This window comes from Anastrepha obliqua, chromosome 3 (assembly GCF_027943255.1).
Source record: "Anastrepha obliqua isolate idAnaObli1 chromosome 3, idAnaObli1_1.0, whole genome shotgun sequence".
In the NCBI taxonomy this organism is placed as follows: Eukaryota; Metazoa; Arthropoda; class Insecta; order Diptera; family Tephritidae; genus Anastrepha; species Anastrepha obliqua.
Genome location: NC_072894.1, coordinates 16,879,618 through 16,907,171, shown reverse-complemented (window position 1 = coordinate 16,907,171; position 27,554 = coordinate 16,879,618). Strand labels below are relative to the sequence as shown.

General features: G+C 35.0%; 1 protein-coding gene across 2 annotated transcripts in view; it reads right to left on the bottom strand.

The window, feature by feature from the left end:
* Positions 1 to 21,565, bottom strand: part of LOC129240968 (mucin-5AC) — a 66,127-nt gene extending 44,562 nt beyond the window's left edge. Inside the window, exons 1-2 of one of the 2 annotated variants that reach the window (XM_054877059.1) lie at positions 21,524 to 21,565; positions 20,955 to 21,055 (exon numbers count right to left, since the gene is read on the bottom strand). In XM_054877059.1, the coding sequence (XP_054733034.1) occupies positions 20,955 to 20,978 (24 nt within the window). In that variant the 5' untranslated portion in view covers positions 20,979 to 21,055; positions 21,524 to 21,565. Of the gene's footprint in view, positions 1 to 20,954; positions 21,056 to 21,489 lie in introns of both variants that reach the window. The other variant, XM_054877060.1, reaches the window with a different exon arrangement.
* Between the last annotated feature and the right edge of the window lie 5,989 nt (positions 21,566 to 27,554).

Below are 27,554 nucleotides of genomic sequence, written 5' to 3'. Positions count from 1 at the left end.
ATTTTTTTTTTTCCTACGACATTTTTTGTAAATTTTTTTGCATGCAAAGTATTGTGAGAAATCTTTTACATGGAAGAAACTGTTCAACACACGGAAAAAATTTTATTTTTTTTAATTTTTGTTGATAACTCATTTTTTGTAAAAAAATAAAGCATAAAATACCAATCTTTGCACAAAATTAAAAATGAATCACAAATTTAAAGTAAATTTTCATAAAAATCTTTTACTTTTTAATCAGAATTTTTAGATAATTTTAAGATATACAGTTTTCTAACCCATTAAATTTTAGTGTAATGTACTGTTAGTATGAAGATACTCAAAAATCAAGTTGACTTTTGAAATTTTTGTTTTCCTACGACATTTTTTGTAAATTTTTTTGCATGCAAGGTATTGTGAGAAATCTTTTACATGGAAGAAACTGTTCAGCACACGGAAAAAATTTTATTTTTTTTAATTTTTGTTGATAACTCATTTTTTGCAAATTTTTTTGCATACAAAATATTGTGAGAAGTCTTTTACATGGAAGAAACTGTTCAACATACGGCAGACATTTTTTTTTTTAATTTTTTTTTATACGACATTTTTTTATAAATTTTTTTGCCTACCAAATATGTTCAGAAGTCTTTTACATGGAAGAAACTGTTTAACACACGGAAGAATTTTTTTTTTTTTTTTAATTTTGTATAAAAGATTGATATTGTTTACGAAAATTTTTGTAAATTTGGTGCAAAATTTGGAGCTTTGAGTTGCATGCTTCTTATTGTAGCATGCAGTATACCTTCATACTACAAACATGAAAAAAATTCAATACAGCAAAAATGGTTAAAACTTGGTAATACGTCGCGCAGCTACTATTTTGCACATAGGTGTGCAAATTCATAATAAACATATACATGCATACATATACATACATACGTAATACACATAAAAATAATTTTCTATTAGCAAAAGGGCAAAATAAATTAGCCTTGTAAATACTACATTTAGCGCAAAAAGTTTTCATAATGTCATAAATCGTCGTTCAAAACAAGTTTCAAAAGCTTTTGTATTTCATTTTCTATCAAAATAAATTAGAAATAAAAATTAATTTAGTTAAATTTATATGCCTGCATTGCTTGCAAAACTCTGATTCCACAAATTTCACAACAATTTAAATTCATGTGCGCTCCACTCACACCATATTCTCTCATTGTTTAATTGTTTTTGCAGAAAGCAAACGAAATTCCCAAAAGTACGCATACCTACAAAACATACCCATATGTATGTATGTATAGGTACATACGATTAGTAGAAGTAGGCACTTGCATACATCTCACATAACCAGTCACCCACCAGCCGGACATGCTGCAATAAAATTTAAATCACTTTTACACATTTGTACATACACACATACATTCACAAGTATATGCATATTGACCACAAACCACACACAGTCTAACCAAATTTTTCGTACAGCTGATGTCATCCCAACCATTTTTGTCTAACTACGTGAAAGTGTGAATGCAAATAGAGAGAGAGAGCAAAAAGCTTTTTTAGAAATACAATAAAACAAATACCAGTAACAAAGTAACAATATTAACAGTCTACAAAAACGACCTTCACCAACACATCGAAGCGATGCGCAATCGATCATTGGACAATCGAGTGATGATCAGACATCGATTAACTAGTAAATATTTAGACACTGTGCATGTATGTATGTGTGCGAGCGATCTTCGTCGGCAAATGTCTGTGCCTTTTGAATTTTTCTTCTGCTTTTTTGAAACCAATAACTGAAGTTTATTTGAAAGTGAAACTGGTCGTTTTTTTTTTTTGTAAAACTTATTTTTTTTTACTTAATAATTTTTTACTTTTGTTTTTTGTACGGCTTACTTGCCACTTACAGACCAAGCTGTTGAGTAAAGTTGAGAAAATTAAAAACAAACAAAAGGCCTAAAAAACCAAATTCAGCCTAGCTATACGTGCGTTTATTGGCATTTAGCGCTTGCTTGCGCAGCGTGCTCTAGGGCTGTTGGCAAATATGCGACTAGTTTTGGTTTTTTGCATAAATAGCGACTAATATTTGTATGTATTTGAAAAAGCTGTTATTCAACTTAATAAACTGCTGCTGTTGTGTTTTTTTTCGAGTCTAAGATAATTTTTAAATATTTTTATTCGTTTTGTTTTTTCATTAACATCATAGGTTTTGTTGCTTTCCTAACTGGTATCACGCCAAAGACATGAGTCTTCTTCTTTTTGATCAAACAAATCTTGCCTTTTTTCAATACTTCTTTTTCTACTCATACTTCTTTTTATAAAATTATTGTATTTTTATATTTTTCTCAATCCATTGGTAACTGTTATTTACTACTTGATGTGAATTCAGCCGAATGGCACCTATTGATTTTTGAATTGGCTCTTTATTCTGTTTTTGCACATTGCTCGTTAAAAGCAGCGATTAGCATTGACACTTTTACTTTTTTGTATTGCGATTAAGGCCAATAGCAATGTCGTAGACAAAGAATCATTTTAGACTAGCGTGCATATGACTGCATGGGCACTTGAAAAACAAATTTAAATAATAAAAGTCAAGGAGTTCTCATATACTCGTATGTATGTATACATACTAAATACCTATAAAGCATATATAGCATCTTAGTATAATATAACTACATACACTCACGCAAACCAAGTAGATATGTGCACACACATACATATGTAGATATAAACTCGTATATGGGAGTATATAAAAATCAAGAACGGTTCCAGCGTTTCGAATACTTACTCTTTTGCTTTGCTGGTTTAGGCAAAAACACATTGAGGAAATTGAGTTGCATCGATTAGACTTCACACTATTGCATAATTTCATATTATAAGCTAAAAAACCCTCGCTTCCGTATCGATGCCATGTTCTTTTTCAGCATTTTTCTGGCATTTAGAAATCGTTACGGCTTGTGTCAGCGCAGCCCATCTCTAAAAATTGGACTTGAAAGCTTGATTGGAACCACCAAGTAAGTAATACTCTTCAGGTGCTGGCCCAATGCAGGCTGACTTTGCTTACTTGACTTCGGTAACTGTGAAAATGAATAGAACAGTGAAATGAGACCAAATGGCAGGGTCGCTTGAAGCGCTTCAAGTACGGCGAAGTTTTAAATAGCTCAATGTTCTATTTGCAGCGCTTTTGACATTCGGAATCGAACATCCCTGTCTTTCATTTAATTTAATTTGGTTTTTAGGCAGATTAGAGAGATTGTTTATTAACATTTGCTTTGCAAAAATGTTTGAAGAAAATGTAATAAATGCCAATGGAAGTTGCTGGATTTCCAAGGCGAATGGAATACTGAAGGATTGAGTGCGGAAGACGTCGTGGCTAGGAAGTATGTGTGTGCGTATAATTTCTTGTGGTTGGTTGTTTCCAAAGCGCATTCATTAAAGGTGGTGGCACTAGACCAACAACAATGTTCTGTACGTTTGATTGTCAAAGCAAAGTATTGAGAAACTAGAAAACAAATAATGAATTCGCCTTGTTTCATGCTGAGTTGACAGCCACATCAAGGTGGATTTATTATAGGTGACAGCATTCACCCAGCTGAATTTTTCGCCTTAGGTATGGCTTACGTCAAAATGATATGCTTTGTTTGTATGTATTGGTATGTTTACATTCGTATGTTTACATTTGCGATTGTACGTTGACGTGATGCTTGGACCAAACGCAACAACAAATACATGTAGGGTTTTGCTTATATGTGGTTGCTGTCACCTATAATAAATTCGCCTTGCAGCCACATGGACACGACGAAAGAAAAAAAAAACAACTCAGCTGATTTACCGATACCATCTTTAATAGATTCGCCTTGGTTGTTTCAGTTGCGTTCGCCTACTCTTCTTCTTCACAAACAATCAATTCCCCTTCCTTTTGTTTGTTTTTGGTGGAGTCTTACGACACGGCGAATTCAGAAGGCGCAATCTGTCTCTTTATAATTATTGCTGGATCAATTAGGTCAATTAAGGAGAAGAAAAATGCCAACCTTTTATTTCAATTTAACAGCGACACGCGGGAGGAGAGCTGAGCGGAAAAGAAGAGGGGGACAAACTAAACCGACAGGTGAAAAAAGGAAGAAGAGCCTTGAATTAGAGGATGACGACCAACAGTCCCAACTTACGTTTTTATTAACCACTTCAAGCTACTGATGAATTTCACCAGATGTGAGATATTCAAACCCGCTATAGCCGCCGGAGTAGCGAACTAGTGAAAGCCCAGATGTTTAAACATTTTCCCGATGAGAGCAGGGCAGCTGAGAAGAAGATGCTGAGATGATTCCAACTCGTCCCCCAGACAATTCCTGCAGAAAGGGTTTGAAGCAATCCCAAGGCTCACCGCATGGACACCTAACGGACAATGTCCGGTAAGGATACCTACCAAATTCGATAGCTGCGGCTTTGTTAGCCTTAGAAGTTCTCTCGATCGCACCCGATTTGCCCACGGCCAGAAGGCTCTCGCGACTTTGCAAGTTTGTGTACTTCGGACTCGCCTTAAAAGTGTACTTCACTCCATTGGTGGAATAACATCAAGACGCACACCGTAAATAGGAGAAGGAACTCGGCCAAACACCTAACAGAAGTGTGAGCGCCAGTTATTTATTTTATTTATTATTTATGATATTCAACTTGACATTCCACAATAACTTTTATGAGACCAATTTTTTTTTTAATTTTTTTGTTGATATTGACTTTGACATTTTTTGTTTTTATTTCTGTTATAGGTTTATATGAACACGCGCTTAAAAGGAGTTTACCGGGTTGCTATTGTCACACAATGGGAGAGAACTTTGAATGTTTTATTAGTTTGTATAATATTATTCTTCATGAAATTAACTGCCACAAAATTAAGCATTTCTTCGTTTTCGCTTCGCAAAAGATAGCGGAGCACACAGCTGACGACTACAACAACTTTATTGTTAAAATTTTCTGCATAAGTATATTAAAAGCTCACCTATTTACATATATTATTTTATAATTCATAGCATATTTAGGTTATAGCTGTCTTCTAAATTTTGGGTTAAGTTAAATGAATGGCCACAAAGCAAAAAGCAGGTTGCGTACATTTACGTCATTTGAAATACGAATATATTTTGGGAGTGTGGGAAATCTTCTTCCAATTCCCGCAAAACAAACGGTGAATCAAACGCAAGTTCGACTTAGCCCAAAAAATCGGGTTTATTTATTTTTTTTTTTGTTTTTGTTGGCGGTCTTTTGCAATGTCTCCACATAAAAAATATTTCGAGCATTCGTTATATGGAATCAAATACATAACACAGTCAACAAAACCAAAAACAATATGTAAATATAAGTATACCAGAATTGAATAGGCTACGCACCTGCATACCTACTCGGAATTTTTCTAAAAATATTTTTTTTCCAAAAAAAATTTTTTTTTTTTTTCAAAAAATATTGCATACAAATTGTTTCAATAACTGTCGGTCAACTAATTTATTTTTTTTCTAAAATTTTTTTCTTTTCTTTTCTTTCTTTTCAAAAATATTTTTTTTCCAAAAAATTTTTTTTTCAAAAATATTACATACAAATTGTTTCAATAACTATCGATCAACTAATTAATTTATTATTATTTTTTGTTTTTCAAAAATATTTTTTTCTAAAATTTTTTTCTTTTCTTTTCTTTCTTTTCAAAAATATTTTTTTGTTTTTCAAAAAATATTACATACAAATTGTTTCAATAACTGTCGGTCAACTCATTAATTTATTTTTTTTTTCCAAAAATATTTTTTTTCTAAAATTTTTTTCTTTCCTTTTCTTTCTTTTCAAAAGTATTTTTTTCCAAATTTTTTTTTTCAAAAATACAATATTACATACAAACTGTCGGTCAATTAGTTTAGTCACATGATTATTTCTGAAATTAGTGCATACAACAAATATTGTATTCGAATGCACATTTCAAAATCAAATCAAATTAATTCAACGCACTATTTACCGCAAATTTATGCCTGCGTTAAAACTGGTAATTTACCACTCAACAGACCACAGCTAGGCAATTAATAGTTGATGCCCACAGCATCACTCTGAATTGTTAATCACAATAAATGGCTAGCAGCGGGCATTAATGCGTCATAGTAATAGTGTGTTTGTTGTTGTTATATGTTGCTATCATACTTTAATGTCCATACGTGACCATAAATTTGTCAACCTTACTCGTTAGTTGTTTTTGTTGCCATAATTAAATTTTATTAAATCGCATTTAAAGCGCCACAGATAAGCATCTGCTGCCGGAGCGTAGTAGCTTTAAGGGTGATGGCAGAAAATTAAATTAAAAAAATATATTTTTTTAATAAAAATAACTCGTTCACACAAACTAAGTAAAACAAAACTGTAATCGTCGCCATATAACAGTAGTTACTGGGACTACCGACTTTGATGCGCACATTTGAGCTGCACGCGCACACCCACGTACAAGGGTGTTTGACCTTTCGGCGGTGTACAGCGTATGTATGTATATAGTGTGGGTATTGGTTTTGCAATACACAAAATAAATACGTTTATGTATATCGACCCTGTTTTGTAGGAATTTCTTAAAAATTCTCTTTCAAATGCAATGTGTTGGAAAAATAGCTGAACGTCGCCAGCAGGCGGAAGTGTGAAAAATGGCACAGAAAAACATTTAAATTAGAGTGGTTTGCTACACGCCAAGTGTCTGTCAGTGCGTGTTTACGTTAAAAATATGAATAAAATAGCAACCCAAAAAAAATGGATGCCTGACGGGCGATATTTGTGGGTTTTTGTTGTGCTTTTTTGTAAACCGTCGCACGCTCGCATGTAGCTGTGATTATGCAGTCCGTCGACAACACCTGAGATAGTCATCTTTGCTAAGCCAGCAGCGATTTACCAACCTATTCGTCAGTTTTAGCTTCCTGAGCTCTTTTGCAATTTTTTTTTTTTCGCTTTTTTTATACTGTAATTTGTCACGATTTCTTGTTCGCACTTAAGTTTGGGTTGTGTGACGTTAATTGTTATGCGTACGTCGCGCTCCGGGCGCCGGAGCAATACCAAATTAGTAAAACATTTTCACGAGTATTAGTCAGCAACAGACATGCTATGCAAAAAACAAAGGTAGTCGCAACCGTAGTCACAAAGTCACAGCATAGTCATCACAGCTAAAGTTCAGGCGCAACGGCACAAGCACAAAAAACGTTAACGAAATGGAAGAATGTTGCGCGTGTAGAGGAGGAAGTTCATTTTCCTTAGTCTGATGGATGCTATTATCATATTTGCATTACCACCTGGGCGCGCAATCGAGCGAAATACAGAAAGCAACAACAATGAAAATAGTCATTGTCGTAATGCCGTCGCTGTCATAGTCGGCATTTTTGGCTTCGCCTCTTCATATTCTTCTGTGTCCTTACGCAAATATAAGACGACATGGTTCTTAAAAATATGCACTTAGCATATTTAATTTGGTACGCATGCAAATTTCAAAACAAACACCATTTTTATACCCACGCGCACTTGTGTACAAGGGTATTATAATTTTGTTTACATAACACAAACACGAGAAAATCTATGCTAAAATCTATAAAATCTCAAAAAATGTTGTTCCAAGGGTTAGCGTGGCCACCTACCAGCCTCCGTAATGGTTTGGTGGTATGCGTATTGTCTCTTCACTTCTGCAAAAAAGGTGTTAAGACCGAGGCGAAAGTGTATCAGGAGGATGTCTTAGAAGGTGCGATGAAGCAGTTGAGCAGTAGAGTCTTCAATGGAGAGCGTTTGATCTTGCAGTAAGATTCCGCTGCAGCCCATAAGGCAAAAACCACCCAGCAGTGGCTAAAAAACAATATTTCTGGGTTCATAGACACAGAAAATTTGCTGTCCACATCTAGACCCCTTGGCCTACAGTTTGCGATCAGATTTGGAGAACATGGCCTGTCGAAGGTCTCACAGAAATTGGGAGACCTTCTTTGGTTCGAGCAGGAAACATGGAAAACGTGCGTGCTGCAATAGCTGAATGGCTAAGCAAATCGTTTGAAGGCTTGTGTAAAAGCAAATGGTGACCATTTCGAATGAAAATTAGAATTCTTCTTTTAATATTTGCATGATTAAATAAAACTAACTTCATCAAAGTATTATAATTTCATATCTAAACGCATTTAACTTATAATAAAACTTACGGCAGTACTAAGTATGTTCGTCCATCCTTCCATCCGTCCGTCCAATTCCAAAAATTCAAATGTGCGCGGGTACATACAGTTCACACCGCAGCGAAGTTAGCGCTACCTCACTTGTTTATTATAATTTTCTTATTGTCGCAAAAGCCCACAGACGGTCAATTTGATAAGTGAGCTGACTGATTTACTTTTCTTCTTAACTTCATTGTGCTCGTGCATATAAAAATATATTCTAATCACTTGGAATTCAAAGAAATTCTGAACTTAACCTTTTGTCAGGTGCTGTGCCCTTTGCAACCATAAAAGACGCGTTGTATCAAATAATAGAAATGCAGATAATGTTATGCTTAAGAAAAAAAGCTATTACTAATATTTTTAAATAAAATTTTTATTTTATGCAATTTAAAATAAATACGAAAAAACCTTCAGAACGTATTTTAATGTCAAAGAAGGTTTAAGGGATTGATACACCATTAACAGGAAAAAAATTGATTCGCTTATATCAACTAGATCAGTTGTGCCTAACGCAAGGTTAAACACGTGTACTCATAACACTCCCAACGGCGCTGCCAACCTCAACAGTGGACAGATTCCAGCGCATAACGTGAATAAGTCAAGGCGAATGTATTAAAAGTGCTAGCACCTGACCACCTGATTGATTAATTTTTTTTTTGTGCTTTTGCCGTGTAAGTTGGGCTGTCAGCACAGAATTAAATTACGAAAGGTATATATATATTTGTTTTCAATTGTGTAATGAATTTAAATTCTAAAAGGATTCTTATAATTATGTAAAATAATAAGAAAGTGTGCAATTTGTTTTAGAGAAATAAAGCATTTCTTTGTTTTCTACTTCAATGTGACATTCGTATATAGAAAATGTTGCTCTTAGCCCACTGCCACCACCTTTAGTGAATTTGCCTTGGAATAAGTACTCGCTTTCTTTCCTCATTTCTTTCAAGCAAATCGAACAAGAGCAGAAAGGCTTTATAACTGATGCAGACTAATGAGAGCAGAGAGAGTGCATAAACATCAATTCAAATAAATTTTTCATGTATTTATTTCATTAAAAAGTTTCAAGTAGGGAAGTAAACAGATTCTGAAGTCAATTGCAGCTATGGTGAAAAGATTTTTACAGGTGTGCTGTTCAACAGACCGTTATTCGGCTCCGAGCGAATCTCACAGAATTAGCTGATGCGCTAACGTCACTTGGGACGTCAATTTGCAAACAAAAACTTAGATTGTGTTACTGATATGCGAAAAAAATTAACCAATGAAGAAGCTTCGTTGCTATCTGAACACTGAATGTGTGAATGCATGTGAAATGATTGTGCAATTGTGTTAGTGATATAAAATCTGCACAATCTCCACAATGTTGCTTCGTTGCCATCGGAACAACGATTGATTAAACGAATGCATGTGAAATGATTGTGCAGTATTCGGCTGCCGATTCCCTAAGTGACTTGGCAACCAAAGTTCCCCTCACAATTTTATTTGTCACCATAGCTAAAGAGGGTAAATCTATCATCCTTGCTTAAGTAGAGTCGTTTTAGTGTATCGCCCTTTCTAGTGAGAACAAATGAGATACAATGTGCATGTCCTCATAAGCGCTTTAGGTAAATGTACTTATGTGTATGTATGTATTGTATGTATATATGTATGTATATTTATGAATGTATAAATGGTAAGCAATAACTGCAACATGCTGCACACTTACAGGAGAGGAAAATATGAAACACAACTCGCTATGCAATATATTAACTCTTATAACCTTGAACGGTGTTTAACCAGAGAACTTTAACATTAACATGGTTTAACCTTAGCTCCTTTTCCAATTTAGGGGGGGTAAGGGATAAAAATCGATTTTTTTTGCATGTTATTGTAGTAAAACATTTCAAAAATACCGTGTTAAAATTTTAAGTCAATCCGAGCAAAACTTTTTAAGTTATAGAGCATAAAGCCGAGCCGCCTCAAACATCTGCCGAGACGCAGCAGTTGCGCGCGTAGTCCGTTACAAACTTTAAACGCGGTTTTCTCGAACCTTTTTTTTTAAAGTGCGTAGTCATTGGCATTTGAAAACTACTCAACCGATCCTTTTGAAATTTTGCACACATATTTTACATATAAAAAACCTCCCCCCAACGTTTTTTTTTCGCCATTTTTTTTTTTATATTAAGGTGGTTTTACACCTACAAAATGGCGGAATTTTTTCGTCAAAAATCACTTTTTACTTCAAACGACTACCAAATGGCTGAAAATGAAAATAAATCGTCAAAATAAACGTTGGGGGGAAGTTTAACTCATACTTTAACTAAATTATTCGATTTTTTTGATTTCAGATGATTCTACGCTGAGGTATGCTGACTACTGCAAAATGTATTTTTGAAAAGACGTCTACGTAAATGTGCTCTCATTCGCTCATTTTGCAATATTTTTACATGAAAATTTTATCAAATATTCTTGAAATGTTACTTTATAATATGCAACCACTTTTAATAAACTGACTTGAACCGTTTCGCTACAATAAATTCATGAAAAAAGTGTTTTTTTTAGCGTTTATCCCTTACCCCCCCTTTTAGCTCTTAATAATTCTCCATAATGATGCTTCTTTATGAGAAAATTGTTCATGGCAGAGTGCACATCGAGAGTTGCCTTTGTTTTCCCGTTAGTGTTTTATTTTCAGAAAGAAATTTAAAAAAATTTAAACTACACACAGAATCTTATTAAATTCCGTTTTGCAACAAAAACAGGGCTTATTCTTTTGCCGATTGCGAATAGTTACTGGCTTTTAGTTTTCTTTGTAAGCGGAGGTCCGAAGCTTCTGATTTGCTGTAAGCTAACAAATAAGCAACAAACAATCAATTGCAATAAAAATGAAGTGAAATGTTTAAAAAAGTCTAAAAATAGACTCTACCAAAATATGCAATTCATCCACAAAGCACAATTTTGGAGTAGTTACGGAGCCAAACAGTAGTTACGATTCATAAACAGGAAAAAGTAATATAAATTTAACTCAATAACAGGTTATATCTACCATCTTATAGCTACTGTGCAACGTTAGGGAAAATTGTATTGACACCTACATATGTGAAAAATGATTTAATTTAACCATTTAACAAATACTAGGCAACCAACGAGTGCGAAGTGAGTGTGAAGTTAATTTGAGTTTGTGAACTTTTGACAAAAGAACTTATCTGGCCTTATCAGGTTTCGCTACTAGACCAACAAATTTTGATTTTTCAACAAAAAATTGCATATAAAACAATGCTATGAAAATGTATTCCTTTGCTAAAACTCTGAATGATTAATAGTAAAAATATTGCATTAGAAAATAAAAAATTAGTGCATAAAAGCTGAAAATTGTTAAGTCGATATATGTTGTTTTCACCAAATTTAATTGCACATATCACACATATACATATATGTAGCATGAATGAATTTGTTGGATACATTTGCATGTGTGCATATACATACATACATACGTGTACTTAACATGTGTGTGCGAGTTTAATTGGTTGGCAAGGAGACCAAATGTGCATATCTTCGTGCCGAACTGCAACCTTGAAATTATTTGCATTTTTTCCCCCCCTTAATATTACGTGCGATTTTATTAGTTATAAATGAAATGTTATGGCCATTACGCGCTTGTTAGTGTGTCATGCATTTGTTTTGAGTTGTGATGCTTTAAACGTTTTAAAATTTCGTTTTACTAGGTAGTGCAATGAAGCCTATTTATGTGATACAAAATTTATTTGTTATAAAGGGCCGATATTGAATGAGAACCACACCTAAACGTCAAGTTTTTTTCTACGTTTCATTTGACATTTTTCAATTTCAGACTAACTCAATTTGAACCACGGAAAGATACATAATCGATCAAAGCGTTACAGTTATTCAGACTTATTATGAAAACGGGTGTTCAAATCCAAATGCATATCGCCCACTTCAACTTCAGTGATGAGGCACGTTTTCACCTCAGTGGATTCGTCAATAAGCAGAATTGCCACATTTGGGCGAATGATAATCCAAGAGTGATTGCCGAAAAACCAATGCACCCACAAAGAGTAACTGTTTGGTGTGGTTTACGGGCCGGCGGCATCAATGGGCCGTATTTTTTCCAAAATGAGGCCGGTCAGGCAGTTACTGTGAATAGTGTTCGCTATCGTGAGATGATAACGAACTTTTTATGACCCGAATTGGAAGGTATGGATGTGAACGATATGTGGTTTCACCAGGACGGTGCCACTTGTCACACAGCTAACGAAACAATGGCTATTTTGCGCGAAAAATTTGATGGCCGAATGATCTCACGTCGCGGCGATGTCAATAGGCCGCCAAGATCATGTGATTTGACACCGTTGGACTTCTTTCTTTGGGGTTATTTGAAAGAAAAGGTGTACGTCGATATGCCAGCAACAATTCAAGAGCTAAAGGATGAGATAATTCGGCACATTAACGGCATGGAACCTCAATTATGCCTCAGCGCCATCGACAATTTGGACCATCGCATGGAGGTCTGCCGAGGCCGCGGCGGTCATTTGGCCGATATTTTGTTCCACACGTAATTGAGCTATATATATTGTCACAATAAAGAGAAATGACAATAATTTCTTAAAAACTTGTAGTTTATTCAAAATCAACACCGGCCCTTGAAACTTAACCACCCTTTATATTCGAATTAATTAATTTAATTGTTATTGTATTTCATTTTTTTCATTTCATAATTATTTTCACTTTGTATTCGCATGCATATTTGAATTCTTTAAACACAAATTGGTTGATTACTGATGGCAATTTCAAATTCTTGCCAAAAATCGATTTACCAGCAGATGGTACTAACTTACACTTAGTAAACTTTGTCATTGCCAAGACGCAATTGCCCAAAAAAGAAAACTAAAAAATTTACATAGCATGAAAGATAAAATAAAAACAGGTGCAAATACCAACACAAAAGAATCCAGCAAAACCAAGCAACTACAACATGTATTTGCATATCTAATTATTCTTTTTTACTAAAAAAGCTTCGAGTTGTAGACCCTCAGGCAAACCGTTGACCGAAATACAAATAATAAAAGGGGTAAATAAATAACTGTCATATTTTTTTACTGACCGAAACTGAATGAATGCGTCCCACATTGGTTGTAGAACGCAGTGTGTTCCAGCAAAACTGCGTCAGCCGCTCAGTTCATTAATAATACAGTATAAAGAAAATCGAAGGCAAACAAGGGCAAGCGACAAGTGCCAAACAGCAGATAAGGTTGCGTCGGAAAGCAAAAGCTGCAAAAATAATAATAAAAAATACAAAAAAAACATGTGACGAAATAACACAACAACAGACTACTATTTATCAATGCAAAGAAACCAACAATCACGTCAAAGACATGCCGTAGAAGGCCTCGCCAACTAACGGCGTTGGCTGTTTATTATAAAAAACAAAAAATAAAAAGATTAAGGCATTTAATTTATCATTTGGCATATTTTTGCTGCAAAAAGCTTTTGCTTGCTTGTGTGGAAAAACAAGAACAACATTTAATTGTGCGAAATGAATGAAGCTGCAAGTTTGGCTTGCATTAATTTCCTACTTCCAAATCATTTGATGTCTCTCTTAAAGAATTTGAATAAATACATACAATATCTAGTATTGTGTGCTCCAAAGGGTTGGATATTCTATTTGAGAAAAGTCAACTTTTTTACGTTTCAGCCATTTACCTTATTTAAACAAAAAGGGCCTTCTACCATCGGTGTGGAACTGTCGGATTTTCTAAGTGAAAAATATGTTAAGATGCCTTCTACTATGCCTCTATTGAATTACACTTGATTGCATTGAGCGATATTAGCATCCGCCGTAGCCGAATGGTACGTTCGGTAATGTTCGTATTCGTGATGAAGCATGTGGATGAAACTTGAAATTGTTTCTAATAGAGGTCGCCCCTCCGCAGCCAATGGCAAGCCTTTGAGTGTATTTCTGCCACGAGAGAATCGTTTAAAAACTGTAGATCTCTCCGTTTGTGGGAAAACATCAATGCGCACACCACAAATCGGCGGCGGAGCTCAGTCAAATACTCAACAAATGGCCTCTTCTATTCGCTATTTCCCCGCGCGCTATCTCTATGCTCGATTAACTTGACGAAAAATTTGTATATAAAAGCAACAACAAATTATACTGGTATAGCGCACTGCCTTACCACCCCATGCAATTTAAGGCAGCTCGCTTCCTGCGTTGCCAACATTTGTTCATTTGTACGAGCTGCTTCATCTAATCGCCACTTGCTAAGTCTGGGCAAAAAGAAGAGGCGCAAAATGTGTAAGCGCCAGTTATTATTTTTTACTATTATTAATATTAAATTAGAAAAGTTTTGCAGAGACCAAAGAAAATTATGATCACATGATGCACTATTTATTCATTTATTTGTTTATCATGGCTTATAATGGATAGATAGTCAAGCACTCTCATTGCCAGCCTTATAATCAAACGTTTAGAAATGTAGAAATTTATGTAATCTTTTCATTTTCATGACAGAAGACTACCACTTCTCGGTTGATCAATTCATTCAATTCATTGTCTACTCGGGCATCAATTATTGCTTGGAAGGTTCAGCTTACTTCATACACTATTCTAGATTTCTCCTACTATTAAAGCAGGCATATCAATTTGAAATCTCTGCAGTGTCAGCGATATATTTCGTGTTCATCTTTCGTCTTCAAGGTGTGGTAGTTTGTTCCTCCTCTCTGGAGCGAATCTATTTTATTACCCCATCTAAAGCGCTTCGCAATTTACATTCGCTCCATATTGGCTTTTTATGAACTCTATTTGCAAGGAATGCTCCCATCATAAGAGCTCTGATAGCTTGCAATACTATCTAAAAATTTTTCGAGACTAACTTTGCTTTCTTCAAACACTCTTTCATTAAATTTAAAGTTCATTTTGTGAAATGTGGCATCAACAGGTGTGAGGCTTCCGAAATGTAGATTCTAAGGCGAATTTTGAAAATTTCGTGAACCGATCTAATTTCCAACACAGAGGTTTTATGACGAGTTAATCGAGACCGTAAACTTCTACAAATAACAAAACGTAGCAAGACAGCTTATCATGAGAAACACCAAGCTCCACTTATTATAATGATTACTAGAAGGAAGAAGTAAAACATATTTACTTTAAATGCAATTCTAATAGATCTTATCCATGATTTCATCTTCGTTTTATGATTTCATTTTTATTTTGATTGAATAGTCGTAAAAACAGCGCCCAATTGATTCTATAATGGAAACAAATTTTAAAGCTTTCATTGTCAATCAGTCTGCAGGGCGCCTAAAATTTTTCAACGCGTTTTTCGCGAATTCATTTGATTCAAAATTCCACGTGCGACTTAACAAATACCTTTCAGTTCTTGCATTTTGCAAAATTGCCTCCTGCTCATTCTACGCTTTATCAACTTTCTGTATCTCCATTGAATTTCCTTGGAATATTCGTAACACAATGAGCTTCGAATGCTAAATAGCACAAAATGTTCGGAACTTGGATCGTTCGTTTAATTTGCTATAATACCGAGAACCGTTGAATACGAGCATAACTCCTGCTGCAACTATACATCGATTACCATAAGTCAGGGGTGAGTGTTAATCGGCTATTTTGTGAAATTACTATATTTTGTATGCAATAGGGAAATGCTCTTAGGGAAAATGCTTTCTCTACGAGTTTGTTTGATTCCAAAATGTAAATACCAGCTCAAGCTTAAGTCTACTACTGCGGGTAAATAAAGTTTAGTTCGGCGCGAGTTTTGCATTTTTTTTTGTAATTGTGTTATGTCGTGGCAAAGATTTCTGCTCAGATCAATTGCAACCCACTACCTGGCGGTATTTTTGTTGTGGTGCACATTTATGTATTTGCTTGCCTTAGTGATTCAGACAACAACAACAACAGCAAACTTGTTGGTAGCACATAAAATCCGGATTTCCTATTAATTAACTTTATGCAGCTTTAAAAGATACCACATAAAAAGAAAGCTAAAAGCTTGACCTTCATTTAATTGTCTTTGTTTCTGCTTTTATATTAGCGTCCACTTGTGTGCACGTTCTTGTTGTAGCGCTGAGTGGAAGTGAATAATTTTTATTTTTATTTTACTCACAAATAAATAAAATTATCATGAACATCTATTGCAGAAACAAGTTAATTTGTATGCGAATACCGTTAGAAATGAATTGAGCGATTTATTTATAACGGAGTTCGCTAAATTTAATCGCAAAATAAAAGTTAAGAGGTAAAAGCAACAAGAGGGTGCTCGGAATTGTAAAGAGATGGGTAAAAATTTAGATATACATATATTTTCTACAGAAAAGGTGAATGGGTGAGAGAAGAGAAGACAACTCAAGCAATGGATACGAAAGATTTCTGGAGAATTAGTCAGTCACAATACCCAGTATATGTATATGTAAGTACTTTTTTCGAATTTTGCATAATAGCGAGCAGTAAACAGCTCAGAAAACGTGCCGGATATTTTTTTTTTTTTTCAAAATTAATTATGCTATCAGATATCTGCATCTGAGACATTCTTCCATTAGATATATTAGAGGTAGACATTTTTTTATGAGTATGTGCATACATATAAGTGCATGCATACATATTTCTTCAAATGCTCTTTTTACTTAACATTATGTACTGTATGCATAGTGTCTTACATTTGTCAAATCATGTCATATCATGTCACATCACATCATGTAGCACGCCATATCATATTAAATCATATCACATGACATACGAGTATAATATCACTTGATCTCATGTAGCATGCCGTATCACACATACCAAGCATATCTCACATCATATCATATAATATATTATGTATGTATATGTATAGCACTGCAAAAATCATTACGCGTCATAAAATTATTTTTTTACCGTTGCTTTTTATCCTCTCATCACTGCTCACATTCTAATATTAGCAGGTATTAACATGTTGCTGTTATTATATGTGTGTGTGTGGGAGTGCGTCACTTAACAAAATTGTAAACTCTCAAAGTGGCAAATATTTATTTTAGCGGAATGAAAATAAAAATAGTTCAAAGCTCCGCATAGCAATTGAAACGTGCTTAAATTGAAAGCCTACTATATGTAAGTGTGTATAAGTACAAGTATAGTATAGTGCAATGCGATATACTATGAGACTTAAGCCAAATGCATACATATATCGGGTTCTATTTGAAGGAATGCATTTTACGGTTTTTCTAACATAGCAAAAATCAAAAGCAATATAAAGAAATGTTACTTAAAACAACGACAAAAAAAATGCACACACTTTGTGTTGCGTACATAACATATGTACATACGAGTATAGTCATTAAACGTTAGGCACTTAAATAAAGTACCGGTCATAATCTGTTTATTGACATACATGTAAATGCATACATGTAATCGCTTTTAGTCGACACTTTAGCTACAGCAACTACCAGTGAAGGTTTTAATTACGTTAAACGTCATCACGTGCCTACCCAAAGCACATTTCAAGACAGCCCAAGACAGCTAAGGCATGTACCACAATTAGCTAAATTAAAATTCTCAGTGTACAAAGAAAGAGAAGCGCTACTTAATTGAAAAAGAATCACGTAGCTTTGTGTTCAGTACCAAATAAACTAACCAAAATTAGCGCAAGAAATTCACGTTTTTTGTAGGGTATTTATTTGAAATTTCCTATTTTCATAGAATTGGGAAAAACTAAAATTTTTTAGAATTTTTGTTGTAAAATCTTTATTTTTAATAAGAAGATTCACTTTTGAAATTGCCTATTTTCATAAAATTTTTTAGAATTTTTGTTGTTAAATCTTTATTTTTAATACCAAGTTTCACTTATTATTAATTTAATAAAATTTAGACACATTTACTTTCTTTCCTTCTTTTTTTTCTGTGAGTGTGGCCACTGTGGAATTTCGTTGCTTAATTTTGATTTAAGATACATCCAACAGTTTTCCATAGAGTTTACCTCTTGTGAATTGGCCGCCCAAGTTAAGATGCTGATATCCAGATTGTGAAAAAGCTACATACGTGGGAAAAAATTATTCAGCAAAACTTCTCATTTACCCGCTTCTAATTGAAGCACCGTAGTCGAACGAGTTCATGCATTTTACGGGGCGTGACAAGCACGGGAGTGCGTAGGCTCGAATCTCGTGCATGAAACAGCAAAATAATAGAAAAAGTTTTTCCTAATAGCGGTCGCTCCACGGCAGATAATGGCAAATCTGCGAGTGTATTTCCACTCCTCATAAAAAAATAATTTGCCATTCGGGGTCGGCTTAAAACTGTAGGTCCCCCCATTTGTGAAGCAACATCACACAGACGCACACCACAAATAGAAAAAGGAGCTCGGTCAAATACCCAGAAAGGGTGTACGTGCCAATTATTTATGTATTTATTTATTTTAATAAAAACACCAGACTTCATGCATTAAAGTGAGCTTCAGTTTTATTTATGATTTTATATGGGCTCGCTCCAAAAGGTTGGCTATCAATGGTTTTCGGAATTTTCTAAATTTATTGTAGTTTTTCAAGCATAAAAGCTTTGGCTGTATTATGGAGTATAAGCTCCACGTTTGCGAACTATTTATCGAGTGATCCACAGGCGTTACGCTAAGTTGAGTCTTAACTTTTTAGCGAATATTTATAATACGAGTATTAGTTTGGGGGAAAAGAAATTCATTATTTTCTCAGTAGATGGTTGTAGTGACCGATATCTCGTAAAATATCGATCGAACAATTTAAAGTTCATGCTCGTCGTCAAGGTGACATTTCACACTAAAAAAATTCGCTTGCTGTTTTTTGTCTGTTCTATTCAGTTGTGAGTTACAGGGTGTTAACAATGGAAGTGAACCAAGAGAAATTCGGTACAATTTTCAGTTTTTATTTTTAAAGGTGAAATGCAAGTCAGGCCGTTTATGGTGTCGATACTGTAACAGTTAATGAAGTGCAATTTCGGTTTCACCGATTCTGTTCGGTCATTTTTGATGTTAAAGAATATGTCGAAAATGTGTTCCCCCAACCTAATATTTTTAACCCTCCATTTGGCAGGTGTGTGTCGTGGTCAGATGTTTTTTTTGTTTTTCATTTTTATTGTGAACAAAATACATACAGACATATGTTACTTATTGAGCTATCTTAATAAAAATTCATATACCTTCCTAAAATTTTATTCGCCCAAAAAAAAACCATAAAAATAAAAAATATTGTGCTATAATTTTGCTAAATTGTGCACTTATTGCAAGTGTGACTACCAAAGTCTTTACTATACAGAGAGTTAATACACAAATAATAATTTATAGTGGTTTATAAAAGCATATTACAATAACTAATGAAAAATGTTAAATTAAATTGAGAAAAATTTTAAATGGGGAATTTTTTTTTGTTTTTGTGAATGAACTATTTTTTTTTATTAGAACAAAAGTATTAAACGCTTTTTAATTTAAAATATTAAACTAAAGATTTTTTCGGAAATATTTAAATTGGAAATTTTTAAGTAGTTAAGTAGTGTGCTTTCTTTTAAGTAGTTTTCAGGCAGTTTAAATACCTATTTTTTGCAGTTTAACCCTTAACGGCCGAAAGGCCCCGCTACGGGGACATGAAAAGAATTCAGTTTTCATTTCATTTATTTATCATCGCTGTAGTTTTCTTTAGCAAATATTGCAACTTTGTACATTCCTGGTTTGTTGATCATATAAGATTATAAATTAAGTAAATATATTGAATTCATATCTAAATAAATCAGTTTAAATGTTTAGTTTAAGTTTTCATCCTTATAAACGTTTTAGAAATTTACCTAATTTTCCGTCGTCTTATGGTCGATTATTACAAAAAAAGCTCTCGGCCGTTAAGGTGGCGCAAAATTATTCACCCTACCGGAAAACTTATAATTTTTGCAATCGGCGTTGTAAGTCAGTAATATTTCACACTTGTGAACTATACCGATTGTAGTATACAAGCAAACAAGCCATGGAGCACGTAAAGGTCCAAATAAAGGTTTCCATCATAAAAAACTTGTAGCCATCAGCAAGAAAATCCGATGGATAATTTTACGCCACCTTGTATATACTTGTGTAGAAAAGTAAAAAGTGCCTAAATACGATTTCTTCGCTTTGCATTTACACATATGAATTCTTATTGAATGCCGCAGTAGTTATTGAGCTTTTAAGGGCTATTGTTTATTACGAAATAAATCGTTGAACTTTTCAATTACTAAATTACTTACTTTAATGAGATAATATTAAAAATATAATTTAAACTTTTTCTCGGAACTAAAATTATCCTTTTTCTTTTTCCGAAATCTATTCGAGCAGAATTTCATCTCATCTGAACCTGAGTTCTTATTCAATTCCACTCAATGTGCTTGAAGCATCTTAGACGTTATTGAGCCCAGAAATGAAGAAATAGGGAAATGTTTGGTATTATTCGAAGTCCGTACTAAGAACAATCTGAAGCACTCGAATTCATAAATTCACTTAAATTACTGCGTGAAACCTAAATTCTAACTGAACTTTACATCGAGACAAATCGTACAAGAAAATTTAAATTTTGTTTTTGCCTTGAGCTTTGAGCTCATGCCCTAACCGACTTAAGCACTTCTTAATTTGTACCACGTAAATAATAGTAACTTTTTTTCATAAATATTTTCGATACTTATTCGTTAATACTTTTTAACAAAAATACTAGAAACTAAAGTTAAGACTAAAACTTATTACTGCGATAATCTACTTTCGTTATATTCCATTTTTCTTATTAAAAATACATACGAATAATAATATGATTTATTTAAAAAAAACTCACCATGCAAAGTACTGCACGCGCCATTTTTGCAAACAGATAAGGATTTGCTTAAAGCAAGAGAAATTATTTTTCTAAAAGTTCTAGGCGATCTATTAAAAAATCTTTAGAAGAGAAAAAAAATATAAAAAATTAATAAATTATTACAGCAACGGCAAATTTCACTTTAAACAAATATTTAATTTAACACTTAATTCTTTTAGAGTTTGTAAATGTCTTTTGAAAACTTTTCAAATAGTTTTTACACGTTTTAGCAAATTTCGTGTTTGCTTCACAGTAATTTGTTTTTTTTATTTTTCAAATGAATTAATCCACAGTCTTATGTTGTCAAGTGTCTGGTGTTATCCTTTTAATGTTTGTAGGCACAATTGTTTTCAAAAACAAACATTTTTAGTTTTTAATTTTTAAAATGTCATTTAAAACATTTATTGTTTTTTAGTAAATTTCATTCTTAACTATAAATTTATTTTATTTAAAAATGTTTTGCCGTTAAGAATTCTAAATAAAAAAGTATTAAATCTCAACAAAATCAAATTACAATTTAAAAAAATCTTTATTTTGCTAGACCGTACCGTTTGGACCGATCTGTGAGAACTGAAGATGCTCGTCGCGCTGCTTGCCAATATAAATGAAGACTGCGAAATCCAGCAAAAGCCCAAACTGCGAAACGACATTTTTAACAAAAATAAAAATGTGATATGCCACGCCAATAATTCATACATACACACGCACATATGCACGTACACATACATATGCATATGAACGTGTTTATGTGGTGCGCAAGCGCGTACATCTTTGTTACCGTAGACGCCAACTCTGAAACCGACCCAGCAATTCATTAACGATCAGCAATGAATCGGTCGCATCATTGGAGCAAAAGAATAGCGTGAGCATCTTTAGCAACAACAATAGCTCAACGATCATCTGAATTGTTGTTGATGGTGACGCAGACGCAGAGGCGCACTGTGTGTATGCATGAAGGTAAGTTACTAGCCGAAACCTGCCGGCCCAGCAGCGAACGCCTAAAAACCAGTTTAACAAGCAACAAAACGTGAATGAGAGTAAAATCAAATTGTGCTTGTATTAAAGGGGAAATGCTCTTTGGCGCTCATCAAATTTCAGTGCAGGTGCTGCGCCCCTATGTGGATTTGTATGCATGGGTCTGTGTGCGAATATGACTTTAAAAACCATAAGGGTGGCTTTTGGCAAGTGTGCATTTATTTGAAGCAACAAAAACAAAACTCAACTCAATAAATTCTTAACTAATACATATTCACAAATTTCAGTAGGGAGTAATTGGCAGCAGTTTTGCTTCCATGTTTCGCTTTCGCCTCCTTTTCTTTAATTTTTGTAGCCATTCAATGAAAATTCGCCACAAATATTTGCTCACCCGTTTCTCCAGTTTTCTGCTTGATTTGAGAAATTGAAATGTATGCACATTTGAACCCTACCACTTCGGTGCGAGCAAACAAAATTGTTCGTTTATATATTTTTTTTTTTTTGATTATTCAATTCGATTTTTTTAGCAATATTTATTAACATATTTTTATTATAGTTGAAATTATAATATCTTCGATTAAATTCATTGGCTGCTTATCGATTAGAATTAATTTAAATGGAAATTATTTCCGCAAATTTGAAAATTATATTCACGCTAATGTGCGGATGTGTGCAGGTGAGTTTGTACGCTTATTTTAATTTTCTTGCTCATTAAAAATCAAAATACATAAATGTATTTAGTACTGATTATGAAAATACTCAAATACTATAATAAACTACAACATCCGCCACGTATTAATTTTTTTTTAATTATTACTGAACAAATATGTGTTGTACATTTTTTCGTTTGCGTGTGTCGTCATCTTTATAGGAAGCCCTTATCCGAGGCTTTGCTTTTTCATTGCGCGAGTTCGTCTGTGGTGGGTACCAAATCCTACGCACAACTAGTAATCCTGGGTGGCTTCGCCTTAGATTAGGTTAGGTTGAAGCGGTTGTCTATTGTGACGCCGCTTGGAGAACTTGTCCTTATCTCTCCTAAAACCAGTGTATACTTTTCAAACATTTTATAAGATCCTTGATTTCGACAAAGCTGAGATCTTCCAGTTCATTAAAGGATTGTCTACCCAAAATGGTGAGTCTACGTCTGGATGGAGCAGGACAGTGACACAAAAGGTGCGGTCGTCTCTTCCTCATATATACAACTTCTGCAGAACTCATGTGTTTGCACACCCATTCTCTGCGCGTGCCTACCGGTTAGGCACGTCCTGTTATAACTGAAATCAGTGAGCTAAGACTGTGCTTATCTCGGCTCGGTAGAAGTTCCGTGCGCTTAGCATTGAGAGTCGTCCACAGCTGTCGGGCTTTGCAAGTGGCTACATTACGCCATTTTTCATTCGCTGCTCTTACAATTTCCTGAAAGATCAGCAGTTTACATGTTTGTAAGGGTATACCAATGTCTATGTATTCATCGGTCAATTTGGTGTCGATTACCGCTAATTAATCGGCTCTGCAGTTCCCCTCAATGTCACAATGTCCAGGAAGCCATGTTATCATTAGCTGAAATGACTCAGCCATCTCGTTAAGAGATGTGCGGCATTTCATGGCTACCTGGAAGGTTGTCGACTGCTTTGTGAGGGTCTTTGCTTTGCCTTCTCACTTATTCGAAATCTACTCAGAGTATACTTGAGCAAAGCCCGAAAGTTGTGAGCTGCTTTCAAAAGAATCGGCTCTGCCACTGCCAACTTGACTTTAACTTTATCCACTATCGTTAACTTCTGCACAAGGAACCATCCTCCTCCGCGTCTTAGACAACAAGTCACTGTTGTGAAGTGGGGAAGAACGAAGTCAGTCTAGAGATTAACTCTTGCCAAGAGGTGTTACTTTTGCTCAGTAGGCAATTGAGAAGTCGAGCACGCTCTGGTTAAACCAAAAACAGCACTGCACAAAAGCCTAATCATTGCCCTCCTTGTATATGGCGCAGAATTTTGGACGATGACGATAACTGATGAGAGAGCACTGGGAGCATTCAAGAGAAAAATTCTCCGGAAAAGCGTTGGTCTCCATCGCGTAGGCAAAAATGAGTTCTGTATTCGAAGGAACAGCTATATGAGCTATACCGAGATGTGGATATAGTGAACCGTATTAAAATACAGCGGCTTGTCCATGTCTCCAGCAAGAGCGAAAGTGCTCCGACATGGCAGTTCTTCGAGAGGGAACCCACTGGTGGACGACGAGGAAAAGGAAGACTTAATCTATATTGAGGAGATCAAGTGAGACATAACCTGGCAGCACTTGGTGTCAAAAACTGTCCCCAGCAGCGAACCGAGCCAGATGGCACAATTTTTTAGATGTCATATACATAGGTTGTATTGTCATCTTAGTACGTAAGTAATAAATGTCTTTAAATTGTGTGTTTACAGTGACCCCACCTGTTTTTAGTAATTTATTTAAGCTAAGGGATTATTAATACATTAAAATAATATTTAAATGCCAATATAAAAGATTTTAAAGAGAGATCCTCCCCAATGCTGACATGGTTGGTTGATGGTTTTCCTACTAAATACAGACGTCGCAACTGATAAGGGCCAATTAGTTTGTTGATGTAGGCTTAGCTTAGTCTCGCGCAAAATGCTGGGCAGAACCTTGTTTGTAATATTTATTTAATAAGATTTTGCAATAAATAGGACAGATTAAGGGTTTCGTCTTCTCACATTTCTACACACACTTGCCTTCCAATCGGTAGACTTGTATTCATCGGACTTTATTCTGCGTAGGAGATGATGCATGCGCTTTTCATCATAGTCGAATTAATCTAATGAAACCCGTCAGTCAATGGGTGGAGAGCCGGAGTTTTAGTTTTCTCTATAATTTCTAGTACTTCTCATTTCGCAGGTTGAGGTGAGTTCCCTCTATAATTTAAGTCGTGTTCTTCATTCCAACTTCGCCTTTATTCAAAATCGTCTTGGCCTTAAAACATTTTGTAAGCCGCCATTTGAAACTGAACGAGGTTTTTTGGACGTATTGCTTCAGAAGTAAGTTGCTCAGGCACCAAATTTTATGAGCGTTCAATAGATATCAAAAACAAAACCGTTACTCTTGCTCTTTCTAAAGTAGGTAGGTAGGTGAAATGGTTGAAGTGCCAGTCTGGCACTCCTCAAGTAACACTAAAGCGGCGTTTTGATGCCATTATGAGACCTCCAACAGGCAGATAACTAAAGCCAGGCAGAGCTGTTGATATAATAGAGAAGATTGATGAGATTTAGGTTGGCGCACTGCCCCAGGCTATATAAGAAAGGAGCAGCCAATGATCTTAATCGTCTAGCTGCCAAACCCTTTAACAACCGTCGGGGGTATGCCGATGCCCGAGTAGGAGGTCTCTGAAGCCAATTCAGTCGCCTTCCTGGCAAGCTCATCAGCAATCTCATTCTCCTCCATGTTCCAATGTTCTGGAATCCAGATTAGAGAAATAATACCTGCACACCCAAGAGATTTGATCTCCTCCTTACATCAGTTTACTAGTTTCGTTCTGCACCACGGCGTCGTCAGAGCTTTGATCGCGGCTTGACTATCGGAGAAAATGTGAATATCGCAAAGACTTCTGCTTGAAAAACACTATGAGTATTCAGCAGTTTAAAGGAAATAGATAAATTGGCTGATTTCGAGAAAACCCCTGCTCTGACTCCTGATACCATCTTGGAACCGTCAGTGAAGGCAGAGGTGCAAGCTTCGGTGCAGATGTTCCCCTCGATCCTAAACTGGTTAAGAAATCAAGTGATTGGCTCTTGTGGTAAACGAGGGCAGAACAAAGCAACACCTGACAAAAAGCTTACTCGCGACTCGGCGCCCGCATCACTATTGATAATTCTAATTGAATTTTTTAAGGGGGGAAGCTGGTCTAGAGCGCAAAAAATGGGCATATTTTATGAATTTATTTTGACTCAACAAAGGAATCAATCGAAAATCTGTGGAATAGGTTTAATAATATAGCTTTCATGGTACAAATACAAAATTTTTCGTCTGAATTAATTTCAAAATGGCCGCTGTCCAGCAGTTCTCCTAAGGCGCCTTTTTTTCTAGTGGGTCCATTGCCGAAGACGTAAACTCCTTAATTTTTGTCCTGGATCAAAAAATAAAATTGTTTTAGTTTCTATATAACAACAGAAAGAGACGTACGTAGGATTTTTTCGATATTTTGTTTTTTCGCGAAATGGTGCACGTTTGAACAAAAAGTTACAATTTTCACTATAAAGAACGACATAAAATTGTTGATTAAAAAAAAGCTATGTAATATAAATAAAAATCCTACGTACGTCTCCGGAGAAAGGTATTTCGAATGTATTGTCAAAATTTCGTAAGAATCGGTAAAGATTTGTTCGAGTTATGTCTTCGGCCAGTTTAAAAAAAGTGATTTCGAGAAAAACGCGTTTAAAGTTGTAAGTAGCGTTCGGGGCATACCTGCGAGGCACTGCCGTCGAATGAAAAATTTGGGCATTTAGACATTTTTGCTGGCATCCCTCATTTGGTATATTATTTCTAAGACCCTAAAGCACCTTTTAAGACAAAAACAAATTTTTCGATTTTTTCAAAATTCTAGACCAGCTTCCCCCCTTAAGTGGTTAAATACTTCGTTTACTTAGAAAGCAGCTTTTATCATATTATTAATGCCAGCCTTCCAATCCAATGGAGTCTCTCTTGGAATCGCTATTATGGGCTAAGTACGCAATTACGTTGTCAAGTTTTATCTTGACGGACAAAAGTCGCGCTTATGAATTCTTCATCAGTGTTCTAAAAAAAGTGTATGCGAAAGATTTTTGAACTAATGCACGTTGGCAAATATCGCTCATATATTCAATATAATGTCCGCCAGTTATGGCAGCAGAAAGCTGAAGAAGGTAGAAAAAGAGGCAGAGGAAGACTCTCTATTTGTTGGAACAACCAAGTGGGGAAGGACTAGGCCTCACTTGCGAAAAAACTAGTTCCGCGTATTGTTTAGCTCGACCAAACCGTGTATGCATTTGAAGAAGAGAAAATTATTTCCATGCAAGCAAAAAATATAAAATTCGTTTTAAAGTGTTTTCTCTGTCACTCCAAAATGACTTAACTAAATTTGACGGAGCTCACTCGATCTTCCTTTTACAAACTACCAGAGCATGAAATCGGCGCATTGCTTTCAATCTCCCAGTAAATTTATTTTTTGGTCTGATGTAACACACGGCCTGAAAAGTCCCGTGCCTAACACATAGATGGCACTAGTTTTATTGCATTTACCTCTTTTTCAGTTAGTTCGTGAATTATTGTGCTAAGAGTGATGCTACTTTTATTATTTACAAAACAATTTATCTCAAAGGGTTCGTGGTTTACTTTTACACTGTTTCTTGATGAAAAAAAATACTGTTCAAGCGAGGCAAAGACTTAAAAAGTGTTATGGGGACTGCATTCCGTCAGAAACCACAATACAACGATGCTTTGCTGACTTTAAACGTGGTCGAAGAGACATCGATGATACACAACGCAGTGGACGTCCAAATGAGGCGATAACACCAGAAACCATCAAACAAATCTTAAAAATCGTTTTGAGTGATCGAAACGGGAGATTGCGTGAGC